At 38.5% G+C, this 20,800-nt stretch overlaps 1 protein-coding gene across 2 annotated transcripts in view; it reads left to right on the forward strand.

The window, feature by feature from the left end:
* NSMAF (neutral sphingomyelinase activation associated factor) overlaps positions 1-20,800 on the forward strand; it is a 58,915-nt gene that overhangs the window by 35,026 nt on the left and 3,089 nt on the right. The window contains exons 10-27 of one of the 2 annotated variants that reach the window (XM_023648313.2): positions 631-760; positions 2,872-2,943; positions 4,720-4,828; positions 6,827-7,003; positions 8,098-8,177; positions 8,726-8,816; positions 8,914-8,977; positions 9,861-9,912; positions 10,009-10,129; positions 10,538-10,669; positions 11,452-11,494; positions 11,811-11,974; positions 13,429-13,537; positions 14,839-14,897; positions 17,452-17,519; positions 18,304-18,371; positions 19,083-19,206; positions 20,154-20,237. In XM_023648313.2, coding sequence (XP_023504081.1) covers positions 631-760; positions 2,872-2,943; positions 4,720-4,828; positions 6,827-7,003; positions 8,098-8,177; positions 8,726-8,816; positions 8,914-8,977; positions 9,861-9,912; positions 10,009-10,129; positions 10,538-10,669; positions 11,452-11,494; positions 11,811-11,974; positions 13,429-13,537; positions 14,839-14,897; positions 17,452-17,519; positions 18,304-18,371; positions 19,083-19,206; positions 20,154-20,237 — 1,747 coding nt within the window. 2 annotated transcript variants of the gene reach the window in all.

Below are 20,800 nucleotides of genomic sequence, written 5' to 3' on the forward strand. Positions count from 1 at the left end.
CTAAGTAATTGCCTTAATATATTGATGATTTGGTTGTTTCCCCTCTAAATTTTTTTTAATTAGTAAAGGAAAAGAAAATGAACATTTTATGGCTAGCTAAATAATTTGGGGGGTAGAGGAGAAATCATCTTTGAGTAGTTTTACTGTAGTAAATCCACAGAAGAATATACTTTGGAACTGACGTTCAAGTAATTATGATTATGTACTTATAGCCTTATAAAATTTGAAATAAATGCTATCTATGCCAAAATGGTTTATATGACTATAAAAATAGGTCTTAATGACACAAAAATAGAAAATTATGTTAATGTAAGGGTAGTTTCAAGGCCAGTTCATTTTGAGAGGAATAAGAGTGCAGCTAAAGGGTTATTTCATATTATTTACTTGTCTGTATTCCCTTCTATAATACATAACATCATCTGTTTTTTAAAAATTCAGTTTTCATTATGCCATTTAAAAGAATGTCAGTTTTAGTTAAGCAACCAATTTATATTACCATTTTTCTTGTATTAAATGTAGATTTTAGACAAAATGTTATGCAAAGTCACACTGTAGCTCCTTTAGATAAAATTAAACTCAGAAAATAGACTTTCTGATTTTTCTTGCTTTTGCTGAAAAATATATTCTCAGATTCCAAAGTGTTTCTGAAAAGCTGCACATGGAATGCAAAGCAGAAATGGTGACACCTCTGGTGACGAATCCTGGACACGTGTGCATCACTGACACAAACCTGTATTTTCAACCTCTCAATGGGTACCCAGTAAGTAAAGACTGAAGAGTCAGTTGGAGACCTTTATTTTTTATTTATTAATTTTTTCTGAGGAAGATTCACCCTGAGCTAACGTTGATTGCCAGTCTTCCTCTGTTTTGTATGTGAGCCCCCATCACAGCATGGCCACTGATAGACGAGTGGTGTATGTCTGCACCCAGCAACTAAACCTGGGCCGCCAAGACGGAGTGTGCCAAACTTAACCCCCAGGCCCCCAGGGCTGGTCCAAGAGCTCCTTTCGAGTGGAGTGTTCATCTTTAAGCTCTCTTTTCTGTGAACTTGACTTCGCAATTACAGTGTTCTCATATTTTGGTGAGGATCAAAATTACCTCCCCCTCCAGCATCTGTGTGTTTAACAGGCTCTCTATGTAATCCTCGTTCACACTCACCCGAGTTTGAGCTCCTCTGATCTATTTTCAGTCCTTTTGAGGTCACTTGCTCTCAGTGTTGCCCCTCCCGATTTCAGTAAAGAGTTACTAGAGGTTTCTTCCTTTCTACTCAGAAGCACTTCTAGAAGAGATCAGTGAAATACACGAAGATTAAGAAAAAATGGGTGATTTCTGTATCTATGCTTATATGTACACGTATGTTGATATTTCTTGTTTTTCCTTAATTACAAATAAAATAGTTAGATCTGAATCTTTCCCAAAGAAACAGTGTGAAGTGGCCCTCTCCCAGCTGGTGCAGAGGTGCATGTAGAGATGCTGTGATTGGCAGCTGTGGTCCTCTCCCAGCTGGCACAGAGGTGCATGTAGAGATGCTGTGATTGGCAGCTGTGGTCCTCTCTCAGCTGGTGCAGAGGTGCATGTAGAGATGCTGTGATTGGCAGCTGTGGTCCTCTCCCAGCTGGCACAGAGGTGCGTGTAGAGATGCTGTGATTGGCAGCTGTGGTTCTCCTGCCGAGCTGCTGGGACCACTCTTCTATTTCACAATGATTTTGGACTTCCTAGGCCAGAAAGTAAAGATAAACTTATATTTCTACAAGAAAATTTGTAAAGATTAGTTGTTTTATCTAGATCTGGCCCCTTTCTGGAATGATTCATTAAAAGAACAGAACTCCTAATACACTCTGATAGCGCAGTTGGACCATTTGGCAGGGCAGCTCAAAGAACAAGAGTGTGTTCTGCTGTAGAGGCTACATACACCCTGGAAATTCTCCAGTCTGGTCAGTCATTTCATGTCGCTGAAACATCTAATACTGAAGCGAAAGATGATGCTATATCAGTTCTGTCCACCAGGTGGTGGGGCACACTCACCAAGCCGGCCAGTAGACACAATACAGGTTACTGATGGGCATGCTTTACTGGTGTAATAAATTGGCTTGGCCACTACAGTTACTATGGCTTGGGTCAAAAACTTTTGGAAAAATATCTGAGTATGTGCCATAGCTTCAGGATCCATAGTATGACCATTTATCCCTTCCCAAATCTCTGGGCTAGGATCCTTGGCCAGTCTTCAGGTACTTTCCACTGTTACACAACCTGGTCTCTGCAGGCTGCTCCTCCTTCTCACTTGGGAGGAAGAAGGTGGCCGTGTGGCCTTTTAGCCAATCTCAGTGCCTTTTCTAACCTTGTTTTTCTCTTACTAGTGTTTTAAGGCTCTAGAGAAGCAAGAAAATTTTTCTCTTCATAAAGAAAGAAAAAGTCTAGAGACCCTGCTTTGTACTATAGTTGTTTATGAGCCTTAATACACTATAGTTTTTAAGGGGATAAAAGACGGAATTGTAAAAAAAGATATATGTCAGTTCTAAGCACACCATTGGTCTATAAAAAGATAGCAAAATTTTTGAGAGGTTATCTATACTGATCCTTTCATCCTTTTCACTCAACCTTGCAGTCACCTGAAAGGTAGATGATTGCATTATCATTTTGGGGCACCAAGTGGGAGTAGGGAGATTTGTCCAGAGTCCTGAAGCTGGTGAAAAGGGACAGACCAGAATGTGAAGCCAGATAGGCCTGTTCTAAGATCTCTCTTTTCAGTTGTTCACTTGTAACACGTTGGGAAGGCAAGATTTGGTCATTTTTTCCCCTTTCTGATACTAAAGGACAGCTTCACATTGTGTCAGAATGTTGATGTTTGAGATTGTCTTCTTACTTTTAAAGAAACCTGTGGTCCAGATAACGCTCCAGGATGTCCGCCGCATTTACAAAAGGAGGCACGGCCTCATGCCTCTGGTGAGTTCAGGTGGAACGTCAGTTCTAGGTGGATGATTGTCACATCTTCAGTTTAGCCAATGGTTTATTGACTTATGAACACCCAGGGCATGTCTGAAAAGTGTAAGTATGTTGTATTGTAAGCAAATGCACTCTGAGTCTTGCTGTTCTCTCTTTTGGATGAGCTAGAAATTTATAAAGAAATAACTCCTCTGTGTAGGTAAGAGGGCTTTTGTGAAAATGCTTTTGGCTCCAAGAGGAAGAGGGCTAGAGTGCCCTTGAGTTTCTCACTCCTGTGTTCTCAGAGTCTCTGGGTTTACGCGGGGATAATGTTTGCAAACCAACCCAGTGCTACTTGCCACCGCCGGATCACGGCAGCTGGGTCTCAAAGTAAAATTGGGGACCTACTAGAAAATTAACTCTTCCGTGGAACTGTAATGTATTCACAGTTCACTTATATTAATTCAGCCTTCAGGTTTGGTGAGAGAGAGAGATGGATAAAATAACCGTTTCGATCGTACGAGCAGTTCTTCCCACCATGCTCTGCGTAAGCGCATATCCACGCTGATATTAGTCTTAACCGCTTCCTTTACAAACCACTCCCCACATAAGGTCTGATACCACGGTGTTTTAATTTTACATCAATATAAATTCATTTGTTCTCCTTTGAGGATTAACCAATAACTTGGTCGCATTACAAAAGCATTGAGCAATTTTTTTTTTTTAAAGATTTTTTTTTTTTTTTCCTTTTTCTCCCCAAAGCCCCCCGGTACATAGTTGTGTATTCTTCGCTGTGGGTTCTTCTAGTTGTAGCATGTGGGACGCTGCCTCAGCGTGGTTTGATGAGCAGTGCCATGTCCGCGCCCAGGATTCGAACCAACGAAACACTGGGCCGCCTGCAGCGGAGCGCGCGAACTTAACCACTCGGCCGCGGGGCCAGCCCCAGCATTGAGCAATTTTAAGCAACTGATTTTTGTTTTTTATGTTTGTGAAATGTAACTTTTTTTCCGCCTGTGTTACCTAAAAGTTGACTCTCCATTTCCAGCGCTAATAAAGGGTTAGGGAAACAGATACTATTTAAAATCTCCTTTGGGCATAGAGTGCAGTCAGAAAAAGAGAAGAAATTGACATTGATGAAGTGGCTTCTGTATACCAGGCAATTTATAGACACTATTTCCTTTATGATTACAATCCCTGTGAGGTAGATGATATCTGACTTTACAAAGAAATTGAGACTCGAAGAGTTGACTCCCTCAGTTCTCTAACTAGTCGATGCTGAAAGCCTATATTTGGACCAAGGATAACTCTGCTTTCATCCTTTCTCCATTCCTGTCCTGTCACTGCCTTACCAACACAACATTCACAAAGCTCACAGGGTTTTTTTAAGAATAATTGCAACTTATTAATTGAATGGATTATTCAATTATCAGTTGTTAGGTTGACATAATTATTATTTAATTTATAAAAGAATGCTGAACATTTGTGTTCGAAGAAGATTGTGGAAACATGGATCAGCCAATTTTGAATTTCAAAATAATACGTTCACAAGGACTGTTATCAATAAAAATATTCAACACCAAAAGGGATTTTACAAAGTTTAACTGAGGTACATGTCTCGTTCTCAGGAAATTTTCAGCATCACTGAATCAGTTTTATAGCTGGAGAATGTGAATACAAGACCTACAAATGAAAAATATGGATGTATAATTGAAAGGCTTTTATGATTATGTAGCTTATAGTGAGATTGCAAGATGACTACAGTGCTATTTGTTTTCTCTTTTCTTTCTGAATTTATAGGGCTTGGAAGTGTTTTGCACAGAAGATGATCTGTGTTCTGACATCTACCTGAAGTTCTATGAACCTCAAGATAGAGATGACATCTATTTTTATATTGCCACATATCTAGGTTTGTTGCTCAGCCTTCACTGTATCTGTTCATATGAAGGAAGTCCCACTCCTGAGTAACAGGGATAGGAAATAAGAGAAGAAAAATGCTACATCTAGAATCACCTCTCTGTGGTTCTACTTATTTCTTCTTGTCAGTAATTAGAGTTGGCAAAATGGCATTTTAAAAACGAAGGGAAACGTACGTGAGTTTTGGTAGTATTTCACTCCAATTGTGTGTTTTAAAACTCTGGATAAATATTTTGAAATGTTTTTTGTATTTTAACAGCCCTCAAGTTGAATGGATTATAAAGATCCACCTAATTATTTTTATGTGCATTCCTGTCTTATGTTGGTTTATGAAAACCAAGGCTCATTTTCTTAACATGAGACAGCGAGTTATCCAGTCATATGTTTGTGATCATTAGTTGTGGTCTTAATCACAAAGCTGGAAAACAATACAAAAGGGACACTTCAACCTTCTATACTCAATAAAGTACCCTGGGACTCAGGTCAATTTTATATTAATATTTCCTCAATCTTCCATGGAAAATGTGAATTTTCCCATCTTTATCAGAGAGAACACCTACATTTTTCTTTTCAAGCATAAACATATTAAGTTCTATGGTTGAATTAAATTATTCTTGTTTACAAAGTTGCCAGATGAGTAGAATGGAATGATTTTTAAAAATGATTTTTAAAAATAGACGTTGGGATTTTGTAAATACCATTTTAATTTTGTTTGCAGTTCTAATGTACGGTGAAACCATTATGAGATATATAAGTGAAGTACTCCCTTAAAAATGAAATTTTCCCTCAAGGAGGAATGGTTTCTTTTCAGTAAGGAATACTATATTTTATTTTACAGTAGGTTTAGAGTTCATATTTTTTTCTTCTCACCTTAAGCTATTCAGTATAACTTAATGCATAACTATAACTTTGGAGTAAGTTTACTGTTATCTCCTGCCTCCTGATTTAACTTTTTTTCATTTTATTTTTCTAACTATAACAAGATTACAACAAAAGACTCAGCTTTCATGGTGAATCCTAAAATCTCAAGTTAAAAATCTTGGCATGACCTAAAAAGTCTGTCTTCTGAAAAGCTGTCTGCTCTCTCTCAGTTTATTCCTGAGGTTGTTCAGACTTTCTTTGAGTTGTTCTGAGGATGGACAATGAGGAGAAGTGTTCAAATTTTTTAAGCCCTTTCCAACTAGCTGTTAGTGAAGAAACTTGGTAAAAGTAAGTAAGAATAAATATTGGATCAACAAATAAGTTAGATAAGTTGCCTGATACAGCCAATAAAAAGTTGAAAGCAGAATTTTCGGAATAAAATAGAACAGTTGACTCATTGTCTACTCTCTGAAAGGAAAGCTATCATTGGGGCCACATAATCTGTGATTCCATTTTTCCAGAAGTATTTCTAGGGGTGGTGTTTTGGTACTTCCGGTTTGAGAAATCATGTTCTCCTTTCAAATACCTTTTCTCTCTTTTAAAAATTTCTTTTCTTTTCCTTATTCTTCACATACATAAATAATATATAGTCACTAACAAGCAGTAGTACACCTATTCCAGACTAGAAAAAACTAAAAGATCATTTTGATTCCTGAAAAATGGAAGAAATAAGCTTTTACAAAAATGGTCATGGCTTCTTAAAGGCATTAAACCTCAAGCACATTTGGAAGTATTCTGTAGTTATATACTGTAGACTATATAATACAGTAAATGTTATATATTACCATGCTATATTTATATATTCGCTGCACACTTTCATATTTGTTTTATATCATATATTTAATATATACAATATGTTTTATGTCAAGTGTTTAATAATTTTCCCTTCTGGATCTCGGTGATATTCACACTTAACTGAACAACTATTTGGTGAAAACAAACCATAGTTCACTTTTCTTTTTCTTAAAATGTATTTTTCAAAACTGCATCGAAGGGTCTGCATTTAATCATCTAGTTTTTGCATGTTAAGTAACACCTGCCAAGTTCACTGGCGGCCTCTCCTCCGCAGAGCACCACGTGGCAGAGCGCACGGCCGAGAGCTACACCCTGCAGTGGCAGCGCGGCCACCTCTCCAACCGCCAGTACCTCCTGCACCTCAACAACCTGGCTGACCGCAGCTGCAACGACCTCTCCCAGTACCCGGTGTTCCCGTGGATCATCAGTGATTACTGCAGTTCAGAACTGGGTACGTGCCACACAGCTGAGTGTTTAAAGGAGAGAATAAGTGCCATTTTAGACTCATGTTGTGATATGTGAACAGGTTAGAACCCATTTCAATTTTATTACTAAAGATTGCCAATTTCCATTGTAAGATACTGGATAAGTGTTACATAAATTACGTGTGTTTTATATGTCTTATCCACTATCTCTTGATTTTTTTTAATCCTAAAAGAAAGGTACTCACATACTTCTTGAAGGACACACCCAGAAAGAATGCGTGTGATTTTAAGCCAGTGTTGTCATTATTACCACGTTTTGAAATAGCTAGGTTTTTCACTTTGAAAATTGCATCTCAAGTTTGTTATTTTTAAATTCACATTCAAAAATGTGATTACCCAAAGTAACAATTATCATTATAAAATATTTCACAAGTACTGAAATATTCAAAGAAGGAAATAAAAATCATCAATGATCACGTTACTGAGAGATAACCATTTTAACTTTTTGCTATATGTACTTCTCTCTCTCTCTCAAATTATTTTAACAGAAATGTGATTATATTATAATTTTATTTTGAATTATATATTGTGAACAATAAATTCCTATTGACGGTTCACTAATCAGACCCTTGTACTTAAAAGAGATAACAGATTTTCAAGGAATATAACTTATTTCTCTGATAATATTCAAGTACCCAGTTCTCCAATTATGCTTTTATCGCAAACTAATAATATTCACTGTAATTCAAACTTAAAAAGTAAGTCTTGGTAGAAGAACTGGCTTTTAAAATTTTTATTTTTTATTGTTTTACTTGGAATATAGTTTTTTTAATCCATAGACCTTCTTTTAAAAAGTCAACATTCAGGGCATTTTCAAATTAGAGGTATTACTCTTGAGTGGCTGTTGCTAACTTGCAACTCAAAACTTCTAACCTTTGCAGCTATGTAAATATCAGAAATGCTATAATTCTAATGGCTCTGTCTCAATTTTAAAAAAATTGTTTATTTTGTGGAAATGAATATGTGCTTGTGAATCAGTTCAGGGGGATAATGTTATTAAGTCTAAGGTTGCTTTATTTATTTTAATTAATTAATTTTTAAAATTTATTTATTTACATAGATTTGTCAAATCCAGGAACCTTCCGGGATCTCAGTAAGCCAGTAGGGGCCCTAAATAAGGAGCGGCTGGAAAGATTGCTGGTGCGTGAAGGGAGGGTTCTGGGTTTCTGAGCATCTCCCTGAAGGGTGGCCTGAGTTTTTATAGTAATTGAAACTCATTTCTTCAAGACTTGGTGGAGCTATGTCCAGAGTGATGGAAAGATCTACATCATCTTGTTTCTTACTCCCCTGTCTGCCTGCTACCTTCCCCCTTGAATTTAGCTGCTCACCATTTGCATTTTTTGCCTAAATTCAGGAAGTAGGAGGCTGACCTGATTACAAGTTTACTGATTTATTTTCACCACGGGGCTCTCTGGTAAATTGCGCAAGAGACACATAAAATCCATTCTATTCAATCCAGCCCCAACGTGGTGACCATTGAGCCAAGAAAACCAAAATACTTCTCACAAGAATGCTGTGTTTATTCAGTGATTCCTTTCACTCTTTTTTTCTCCTCCTGTTCCTATTTAAGAGAAGAATTAAGGGATATAATGTACCCATGCCATGATTTCTTTTAGACTTTTGCTACTTGAGTCAGTTATTATTTTCCTGGCCAAACTTAGCAGGATTTTTTTCTCCATATGTTGTAGACACGCTACCAGGAGATGCCAGAGCCAAAGTTCATGTACGGCAGTCACTACTCTTCCCCGGGTTACGTGCTGTTTTATCTTGTTCGGATTGGTAAGAGTCCTTATTGTCACTCCCCATTAAAGGTTGTTTCACACGGATTCTTCAGTGATTCTATGATTGTGCTTAACTCTGACTTTTTCCCCTGTAGCACCAGAGTATATGCTGTGCCTACAGAATGGAAGATTCGATAATGCAGATAGAATGTTCAACAGGTTTGACATAAATGCCTCACTTACCATTTTTTAGACTTTATGTATGTATGATATGTTTGTTTCAAAGAGCTTAGATATGAACAGAAATGTAAAAAAATCACTAATTGTTACATGTGTTCCTTTCAGGCTTTTTCTAGGCATATGTACGTATGGGTGTGTAAATGTGAGAACATATTTTAAATACAGTTTTTGTCCTGCCTTTTGTAGCTTCATATTAGATCTTGAAGTTTTTCCCATATTATTAGATCTTCTTCAAAACAGTGATTTTTTAAATGATTGTGTCATGTCCTAACGTATGCCATAATTTATTTTGACTATTTATTTCTCTATTCTTGGCCTTTTAGACTAACATTCCATTATTCTAAATAATTCTGCTATGAATTGAATACAATTCCCTGTGAGTGTTTAAATAACTTTTTTAATTATAAAAGTAATATTTCCTTACCAAAAAAAATCAGAAAGTATAAGGAAGAAAATAAAGTTCACTTGGCATCCCACCACACTGAGAGAATATTCATTGTTAATCTTTTGGTCTAGGTCTTTCCAATCTTTTTCTAAGCTCTACACTTGTTTATTTATAATTCAGTGTGTAGGCACCCGCCTCCATTGGCGCTCTGATGAGGCAGTGTGTGTGTGGTGGCTCATGGCATGGACTTGCATGTCCTGGTCCACGTCCTGACCCCTAGTCACTCCCTGTGTGAGCCCAGAGAAGTGTTCTCCTCTGTAAAAGGGGGTACCCATATGGATGGTGAGAATTGTGAGTTAATGAGAGAAATGAATTCATGGGGGTGAAGTATAGAACACCACTTCGGTGCATAGAAAGACTGCTGTTGCTGTTTCCACACCCTAGGTTTAACATCAGTTGAATTTTTTTCGTACTTAGTATTGCAGAAACTTGGAAGAACTGTTTGGATGGTGCAACAGATTTTAAAGAGGTAAGAGGTTAAAAAACCTAATGGTTCATTGGGCATGTGGTTTCTAACTGCTTTTATAAAATGTTTGTTGCTATTTTTTTTTCCTGAAACTTTCAGTTGATTCCAGAATTCTATGGTGATGATGTCAGCTTTTTAGTCAATAGTCTGAAGCTGGATTTGGGGAAGAGACAAGGAGGGCAGATGGTTGATGATGTAGAGCTTCCCCCTTGGGCACGGAGTGAGTACCACCTTGAAAGGATTGAATTATAGAAATTCTTCACCTAGTAGTGCAATTTAAGTATTATTAGTTATTTAGTTGCCGAGAATTTTTTTAAATAATAGTATAATTCTCTATCTGAATGAGGCAATATCGGTCCTACTCCAAATTAGAAGTATTCTTTGAGGCTATGAGGTAAAAACATTGAATATGTATTTGAGAAACCTAAGCGTTGTGAAAATGATTCTCACCATCCCCTCAATTTATATTTTATATATAATGGGGGGAAAACTTCATTAAGAAATTTGTATATATCTTAATATATCTTCTCTTGCCTATCCTAGAAATGTTATCTATATATGGATAGACAAAAGAAATGAGAGGAAATAAAATGGAGACTGTGATGTTTTGATGGATCTAATCTAATAGGTCCCGAGGACTTTCTGCAGAAGAGCAAAGATGCGCTGGAAAGCACTTATGTGTCAGAGCACCTTCATGAGTGGATTGATCTGGTATTTGGCTACAAGCAAAAAGGGAGTGATGCTGTTGGGGCCCATAATGGTATGTAACAGTCATTGAAATTTCATTTAGCGTTTGATGAAAACAAAAACAAACCAAAAATAAAAAATAAAAAAGGTGAGGCCAAAGCAATCAAGCTTATTTCTTCAGCAGAAGCATCCTGTATTGGCAAACAGTGCCTAGGCTCAGTGACCCTGGGCTGGATACTGAGCAGCAGAGGAGGAAGGACTTTTACCTAAAGAACCTCTGCTTCCCCATGAGCCATGAGGTCTCTTTCTCAAGTGTTCTAATTTTAGCATGTACTCCATCCTGTTAAATAATTTCGATTAAGACTCAATCAGAATATTGAGGTTGCTGTGCTGGGGCCCAGGGTTTCTTTCTAATCGAGCAGAAAGAAACCAGCAGCAAAAAAAAAAAAAAAAAGGAAAAGGAAAAGAAACCAGTAGCAGTGTACCTCCTCTTCAGCGTCAGTGCCTACCTTCCTCCAGGTGCTCAGTGTGGATTCAAGAAGGGGGCTGGACGCTCAGGCCTGGTCTCCACCCAGCAGCGCGGAGTGGCGTGTGCTTCCCTTAAGGGGAAAATCATGCTGACTGAGAAATCCACTGAGAACAGGTCATCTAACCTGCCAGCTAGATTTCTGCTCAACAAAGGATAATCATTCAAATTCATATTTACTGAAGTTGGATATTATTAGTCTGTTTTACAAAGTGAAAATAAATTTGTTTGAATAAAAGTTTAAGGTTGGGTTTTTAAAATTCTGAACGGAGTGTATATTATAACCAAAGAGTACATTTTTCAGTAGTGTTTTCCATGTCTTTTTTCAGTATTTCATCCCCTGACCTATGAAGGAGGTGTGGACTTAAACAGGTACTGACGTGTCTATAAGGAGTTCCTACTTGAGTTACAAAATGCCTCTTTATCTAAATGGTTATTGCAGTTATTTGATAATGTTAAGGCATGGAACATTTACAATGAATTATATCTTGCTTTCACCATTTTGTAAGTTACTGAGCCTCAGAAAATTACCTCAAGATCTGTGATAAGCTTTAGACAATCCTGGCGCATAGCTGCTTTTACTATTTGAGGGTTAATCTCTCTCTTATTGATCTGTATCATTTGAAAGTTGTGCTTTCCAGGAACTTGAACCTAAGGTTCACTACCTTATTTGTGTTCTGTCCTAAAGCATCGAGGATCCTAATGAGAAAGTAGCCATGCTCACCCAAATCTTGGAATTTGGCCAGACACCAAAACAGCTCTTTGTGACACCACATCCTCGAAGGATCACCTCAAAGTTTAGAAGTTTGTCCCAAACCTCCAGTTATAATGCTTCCACAGCAGATTCTCCAGGTAAATTTTGTAAAGAGAATAAATGTGAGCACCATTCATTTCTCTTTTGTGATTACGATGTGTTTGAAGATTCTGGAGAGGAAGTGAGACATGAACCCTTAGAGATGTTTGTGTTTTCCCATCTCATTGTGGTTCTCCTGAAAAGAACAAGCCAACCTGTTTTCGTGTTTTTAACTATTGACTTTAAAGGAAATCAGATCACTTTTGTTTTCTGGCAACTGCATGTGAGACTTGGCAGCGTTTTCGTTGTTGTGGCTCTCTTTCTGTTCTGTGGTTTTCCAAGCTCGTATTTGGTTCTTGGCTGTTCACTTTCTTCCATGTCCTGGCCAGTGACCATAACCCCACTCTTTCCCGGAAATGACTTCCTCCATCCCTGATTCTCCTCTTCCATCCCCACATCCAGACCTTGAATGCAAGGTGCTCTGTTTTTTAAATTTGATTCTATTTTCTTTATTCAATCATTTGACAAATGTTTACGGAGTATCTGTTCTGTGTCAGGCATAAGCTAGGTGCTAAAATGCGCTTGACCCTGTTCTCACGTCTGATATTTGGAAATGGAGGAAAGTCTACTCACCTTCGTCTGCTTATTCATGTTCTGCATTTCACGTGAGACAGCCTCACACCCACAGGCTCCCAGAAGGAGTCTGACACTATATGCAACCTTGGCAGCAAAAGCGCATGATTTCTTATTATCTCCAATTCTCCTGTTTGGTCCAAGCACATTCAGGTACACGCGGCTGAGCACTCTCTCAAGCAAGGAGGAACAGCTCCTGGAGTCCTGTGACCCAGGGCTGGCTGGGAGTACATTCTGTGAGACAATGCCCCACAGGGTTAAGTCACAAAGATCATAGGATTATCTTGTGATGCCTCTTAAACTCATGCTCTGCTTAGTCACCGGGCCCATACCACTGTCTTGTGACTATTTTGAAAGGGTAATTGTTCCAGCCCTTCTTAAAACAGAAGTCTGGGGATTACTTAGCCAGTCCTGTCCAGGAGCTCTTGCGGTAATTGATTTCATCTCTGCTTCCTCCTGGCCAAACCGGAGGCCAAACCGGAACAAGACTGCAACATTCTTACGGAGCTGTCAGGGTTTTGCAGAGGTTACTGACAAGAAAATGGCTTCTGAGTCTTGTATTTCCTGAAGTTCCTAAGTTAGAGGCCGCGTGAAAACTGTGCAGACATTGATCAAAGTATGAAAAGACTCCAATGTTCAAAGATAGTTTTTCATCTTTCTCCAAATCATTTTTATTTTATTTAAGTTACACACCTTATTATTTTTCCTTGACTAACATGGAGCTATCTAACGAGTACATTTCAAAGCAGTTACATTTTGGTGGGGCATTTTGTTTTCTTGGTCGTTTGATTTTTAATAGAAAATGTTGTCACTCAGATGTTTCTTGTCTCTGAAGCTTTTTAGTAATTTGGGTGACTCACTTAGCAACAATTTGATGTAGTCTCTCCAGGTGAAGAGTCTTTTGAAGACCTGACCGAAGAAAGCAAAACACTGGCCTGGAATAACATCACCAAACTGCAGCTGCATGAGCAACATAAAATCCACAAGGAGTAAGCGTGTCCCTGTGCCGTCCTCGCAGAAGCGGGGGTCTTGTCTTGGGGTGAAGCTTTTTTAAGCTGAGTCAGAGGAGAGGTTCTCTTTCAATGTCGTATTGATTGTTTTTATCTCCCAGAATGTCTATAGTGATGAGCCACCTGAGGTCAGTGTGGCAAGGGAAAACTCGGCACACAGTGGATTTGTGTCGGCCCACCACGCTGTCATTTCTGCAGTCGGTCAATCTAGAGTGAGATGGGCAGGGTCTCAGACAGCAGGTGGTTTTGTGCCACTCAAACTGGGATATACAGCCCCTCGAGTCTTTGATGATGTGAACCTATGGGAGAAACGTAGTATATCTTTCCTGAGTGTTGAACTTACTGATATAGTGGGGGAAAATTTATATTTTTTCAAAATGATAATAAACATGTATATGTATGTGTATGTATATATAGAGAGAGAGAGAGAGACAGAGATAGAGACAGAGAGGGTACATTGCAAAGTTGACAGGAATTTTAAAAATAATACTTATACTTCCAAGAAATTGGGCTTGCTGTTAGACCCAGAGGACTAATGAGTGTTCACTGTCTTCTGCCATTAAGGACAGTCATGTCTTTTGGTACAAAGGCTGGAGAAGCCCTGACCTCGCCTGATCCATCCTGTTACAGATAAGAAAACCCAGGCCCAGGGATGAGGTGTCCTGCTCTATGGCCATAGATGGCCTACGTGACATTTTGCTATCACGTACACCATTGGTCATGGGTGGAAATGAACACGCCCATCTACTTTAGATTGATGGCTCCAGATCAGAGCACAGTCTCCTGGAAAGAAATACGTAGTTCTGCCTTACTCATTATAACAATGGCTTTTCTTTTCTCAAGTTCTCTAAATGGCATGTAGAAAGGGGCCTTGTAGTCAAAAGCAGTGAAGACGTGAATGACCCTTTAGGAGGATGTGCCAGAACCAGACAGATGCTAGGTAAATTCGATTCAGCAATGAAGCAAGTGAAGTGATTGTAAAGAAGAGTTTCAGTAATTTTGGTGATGGTCCAATAAGGGGGAATTGCAGAAGCATTACTGGCTTTCCAATCGTTAGAAATAAGTTTAACTCCGAACATGGCAGCCAGAGAAGCTAAGAGTTGGAGTGTGTTCTAGGCACAAGTATTGCCAAAATAAAAGTAGAAGTTGTCAGGCGATGATTTGGTAACGGCAGGTATAATGTGGGACATACCCATGTAAAAAAAAATTACAGAAACTTGCTAGGACTTGTGTCCTAGCACATGGTTTATAGTAATTTATAAAACTTTGCTTTTAAACAGGGCAGTTACTGGAATAGCGGTCTCTTGCAATGGGTCTTCGGTCTTTACAACCTCACAAGGTATGATTTCCTACCTGAAAAGTGGTTTACCTCGAATCAAAATGTCCAGGCTTCTTAACTGTTGCTCAAGGACTGTTATTTGCGTGTGCTGCGTCCACATAAAGTAATCTTTGAGCAATTAATTTGTGGTATGTTACATAAAATTTCATTGTAGTTTTCCAAAAACAATAATGAAAAGTGCCTTTCTGTTGCCGATAAGGTTTCCCAAAATTTCAGGCACAGGACAGGAAGAGCTTATTTTCCATCTCCTTCTTGGTAGGGGCCTCTTCCACCATGAGAGGCATGTCCGCCTCCTGTGGTCATTTGGCAGTGAGCAGAGTAAGGGAAGGGAAGGACAGCTGCAGCTGCTGTGTCTGACACAGGCCATCACAGGCCTGGTGCCTTTCAGCACGTGGAAATGCAGACTTGCTGTTAAGTGTTTCATTGTTGGCACTCAGTGTATATTTCAGGGTGTTTCTTGTAGGATTTAGCTTGAAATCTACTTCATACATTGTTACTGTGCTTATACATTATCACAATTATGAAAAACCCCTGCAGTGGCTAGTTGATATGACTTGTAACTATATTTTAATGACACATTAGAATTTGACTATTTTGATCTTAAAAAAGGACTAAGCATGGAGCATCTCTTGCTATATGCGCCATTGCTTTTCCTGGCGGGTCTGCACAATATGTAATTAATTAAAGCATGTGTTGTCCCTGGTATGTTCAAAGCATGGTGACAGGCACTCTGGAAGGTGTGAAGATGAAAGGGTGGCATCTTAGCGATCCGCTTAGGTTTAAGACAGCTGGTTTTGACAGTTACTAGCTGACTGTTTTTGATGCGACTTGTTCTTTAGTCTTTAAGTTATATTTTTCACCCATTAAGTTAAGAAATGGTGCTATCCAACTAAACGCCTCCTGGTAAATCAGAGTTGCTCCTCTCAGATTCTGTAATCGTGATTTATTATCTGCGGCATGTCATTCCTTTCTCTTTCAAATGCGATCTCAGATTACATAAAACAGAATTTTCCACAAAGCACAGAAAATGATTCTGCCGTAGACCCAAAGAAGTTAACATGCAGTACGCACACTGAGCCGTGTTGGGGTCCCCGAGATGGTGCTGAGAGAAGGAAGCAAGCAGTCTGTGCTTTGGCAGGATTCCTACCTGCTGAGTTTGCCAACATTCTAACACAAGACAGAATGCTTTCTCTTTAAGCAAAGCCCGTGGTCTTAGCTGCTTTTCTCTGACACGGTTTGTTAAATCCTTCAGTTCATTGTTCTGTGTGACCTTGTAAATGATGAGTTTGAGGAGCATCAAGGCTGTAAACCTCTGAGGCTTATTAAGTATTATATCGCTTCTTTGGGAATTTGCCAGATAAAGGGGAGAGAGGTGGTTTTTTTTAAGTCAAAAGCTTTTGTTTTTTCTGTTTGTTTCTTCTCACTCTTAATAATTCAGATTACTGATGTATGTGTATGCTGATCGTCACCCCAGAGTTACGTCTTCTTCACATGGGCAGTGTGTGTTAGGCATGTGGGCATTCATGGGGACCTGCCACCTGTGAGGCCAGCTGTCGCTGCAGTCTTTGACAGGCTCACCTCTAGGATGGGGAGGACATCTCTGATTTGGACAAAAGCATCTTTACACACCTTTCTGGCTTATGGTTTTCTGTAGGAATGCCCCAAATTAATGAGCTTAAGCAGACTTTGTGGTGAATACTCAGAATTGCCTAATAGAAAGGGCCTTCTTTAGACTCAAAAGCAAAGTTAGGAAGACTATCCAAGTTAATTATATAATCCATCCACAGGGAAATGTTCAAGTGATAATGTGTTCATTCTTCTGTTTTTATTTTCAAGCTAATGCTGGAGAATGTTTTATTTACTCATATTTATAAAGTCTCAGTACTTTTGTGTGTTGATGTTGCAAAAATTAGGTTGAAATGTTAAATTATACTATATGGAAGAAATTGTTTAAAGCTCCTTTTTATCATGTTGTATGTTTATAAGTCAGAAAATGTATTGTTACATATTTCAAATATGGGATGTTTGGAGCACATCATAATTTGCGAGTCTTGGTTTTTAAGAGGTTGTTTTGGTACACTTTGAAAGCTTATTAGGCCAGGAAATTAAAAGCTTGGACATTTTAATCCCTACTTTATTATTAGAAGTTAGAGGTTCTTTCATAAATGCTAATTCAGTACAAGGGTATCACACCATAATTGGGCTGTTTGTTAAACAAACAAACATATTTCCAAGATCTTTTTGTTTTCTTTAATATTAAAATGGCTATTTTATGCCTCTTTAACTTTTAGCTTATCAGTTACTGGGCTTCACTCTGCATTGGGTCATGCTGAAATGTCAACAGTATACTATGTGTATCCTGGGTGTTAAATTGATTTCCTTGTCGTGGATACAGATCACTTCATCTTGATGTTGGCTGAGGCCTTCGATCATCTGCCTCATTTACCGCCCACTTCTCCAAGGAGGAACTGTCTGCTGGCCGCGGAACGGCCGCTCTTTGTCATCTAAGAGTCAGGAAATCTTTCTTATGTTTGCTTTCTCATTATTACATTAGATTCCACCTTGAAGATGTTTTCTAAGGAATCCAAAATGCTACAAAGAAGTATATCATTTTCAAATATGGTGAGTTCATTTTAGTTTGAAGTCAGTGTTATGATAGAAATTCATGTAGCAATTTGTTTTATACACACACAGTTAAGGACATTTCGTTTCTCCCACAAGTGGGTGTATTCCTGTGAGGTATCTATAGAATGCCTTAGTCAGATTACTTCTAGATTAAAGTAAAAATTTTATCGGGTTGCCTCTTTCTCATAATACTGTGATTTCATTTGTAGCCTAAAAAACTTGAAGTGCCGCCCAGTAGAATTCTCCTTAATAAATCTATCCTTTCTCGGAACTGTCAGACTAAATGCTTCTGCACTACTGAAATAATTTATGCACTTCTGAGTTGATAGGATATCTAATACTAGAAAATTAATTCTTCTGAAGAAAACATTTTATTGTTAATGTGAATCATCTGAAAGATTTTGAAATTCCCTAAAGAATTTTGGAAGTTTTCCTTACCCGCCTAAGTCTGTAATCCAGAGAAGGTATTTGCATTCTTGAGGATAATCTCTAGTGCAGGGTGGTGAGGGCCATCCAGAGCCCTGGAAAGTCCTCAGGCTGCATCTTTGCACACTTGACACAGTTTGACTTTCCTTTCCTTTCCACTTTTCCTTTCTTTTACATTTGGAAGGAAACTAGACATCTGGAATTAACCAGTTGAAAAAAACTTTGTAAATATGAGAAAGGTCAACATAAACAGACTTTGAGCATTAATTTTGGGAGGAATTTATAAGACAGTTTTACTATGTTAGGGATTTACTAATTATTGTAAATTATTAATGTGGAATCCTTTATATTACAGGCTTTATCATCTTGTTTGCTTTTACCAGGAGATGCCACTGTCATAAGCTCTTCCTGGGATAATAATGTGTATGTATCTCTGCACGCTCCTTTGTAATTCCACATGCAGTGTAGCTACCATTGTGGATGTGGGGCAGGAAAGGACAGAATCTTCCACTGGCAGGATACTGTGTTGTTTTCAAAAAGGAACAAATATTAGATGAGCATAGTACTGTTGGATTTGAATCTAATAATTTCTCCAGTTGGACTCTATTTTTCTTTGAGCTTTAAACTGAGGTGAAAACAGATGAGGGCCTGACACAGGGCCGAGTGGTTAAAGTTCTGCGTGCTCTCCTTTGGCAGCCCGGGTTCACAGGTTCAGACCCTGGGCATGGACCTGCTCCACTCACCAACCATGCTGTGGAGGTGTCCCACATACAGAAACATAGAGGAGGATTGGCACAGATGTTAGCTCAGGGCTAATCTTCCTCAAGCAAAGAAAAAAAAAAAGGATTGGCAACCGATGTTAGCTCAGGGTGAATCTTGCTCAGCCAAAAATAAATAAATAAGTAAAAAATGTAAAAAAAGAAAAAATACAGATGAGCCAGACCTAGAAATTTGTAGTTTTAAATTCAAATTTTCAGTGTTTTGCTTTAAGAACAGGAGAACAAGTAATTTGTAATTCTAGTGGGCCTTAGTAAGTGTAGAATTAAACAATATAATGTTTCTTGAATATGTGTTTAGAATCATAAAATTAAGCTGGACTGCTGTTTTAACAGTTCTCATTATCTTTTATGTTAGCTATTTTTATTCCATAGCATTTGGAAGATGCCAAGACACATTAATGGGACATGATGATGCTGTTAGTAAGATCTGTTGGCATGATGACAGGCTGTATTCTGCATCCTGGGACTCTACAGTGAAGGTTTATATATAATTTCTAACTTAAAGTGTTCGGATAATACAAATATTATAAATCATTTAACTACGTGTTGTTAATATATTCTGTCACTTCACTATTTTTCACAAAGTGTGATATATAAGGATATTGAATGTTATTTCCTGTTTTTTTTTTAACGTGCACTTCTTGATATAGTAGGAAGTTATATGATTTTTGTACTGTGTTCATCTGGGGGTTGAGTGATCTAGTTTCCCTAGACAGCAGATTATAGAGAAATACAGTGGGCAGCCCCTTCTTATCTAAGACTATTGAAACTAGCAGTTGATAAGTTAATCAGAAAATGTCAAGTTAAAGCGGGGAATTGTTAATAAAATGATGCATTTTATTTAAAGTTAGAACATACAAATGCACCTTCATTCAGCATTCTGTTGATGTAGAACTCTACTCGGCCTTTTCTTTGGAATCCTACACAACTTTCCTGCATAAACTACACCAGCCTTCAGCATCTTTGGTTTCAAGTTTACATTTATGTGAAAAGAAAGCAAGAAGCTAAAACAATTAGAATTCCTTCAACAGTTTTTCAGGATTTTTCCCCTCATTCTTGTAGATAGGTTTTCTTGCCTACACCTAATTTTCATAATTTTGAGTCTTTTCAAAACATTAGCAGACACTGCAACACTTCTGCACTCATATTTCCTTAGTTCACACAATACTTAAATCACTTAATTACAACAGCAAGTGCACGCGATGGACACAGACACAGGTACAGATAGTCAGGCTTGGTAAGCACATGGTGGTGGGGAATTAAAGCACAGTTGCTGTGGGAGAGGAACCAGAAGCGCTACGCAGCTTCATTTTGTTAGAAAGTGTTAAATAAGAGTTGGTTAGTCAAGAGAGTTTCTCTTGAACGCGTTAGAAATGCTTTTATATTAAATGTTTGCAAATACCTTCTGCAACATGTTCCATCCTAGGTGTGGTCTGGAGTTCCTGCAGAAATGACCGGCACCAAGAGACACCAGTTTGACGTGCTGGCCGAGCTGGAGCACGATGTCAGCGTGAGTACTGGCCACAAAACTCCACGAGCCAAGCTTATAGTCCAGGGTGGGGGAGACTGTTGGGTTTACGTGTGTGTTCTGTGATCTTGTGCTTTATTTTGCTTATTGGAGGAGATCGTAGGCTAGCTCTGTTCTTCTCTGAGTTGACTCTGAGTTTCCAAGTCTGCTTTGTCTTTTTTTCTCCAGTTTGCCGTTTCCCTGAGAATCAGCTACCATCCAACTAGATTTCCAAAATATCAATTTCTGAGCATGACATTGAATATTTGGGTACCCTCAAACTATTTGAGGCAAAATGTGACACATCTTTCATGTTTTCTGACACAGAGGTAGAAGGGATCATCTGTCTAGGATGACACGCATCCGACAGCTGAGGACACTGACCTGATATCCGGGATGGCCCAAGTGCACACAGCCTGGGCAGAACCGGGGCTGGCACTCTGCTCTTTTCACTCTCTCTGTTCCCCTGGGTCACACCACTGCGTCTTATGCTGTAGCTTATGGTGCTGCCTGTTCTCTGAGGTCCTGAATTGATACCTGATTTGCATGGTTGACAGATTAACTGA

Source organism: Equus caballus, chromosome 9, assembly GCF_041296265.1.
Source record: "Equus caballus isolate H_3958 breed thoroughbred chromosome 9, TB-T2T, whole genome shotgun sequence".
Lineage (NCBI taxonomy): Eukaryota > Metazoa > Chordata > Mammalia > Perissodactyla > Equidae > Equus > Equus caballus.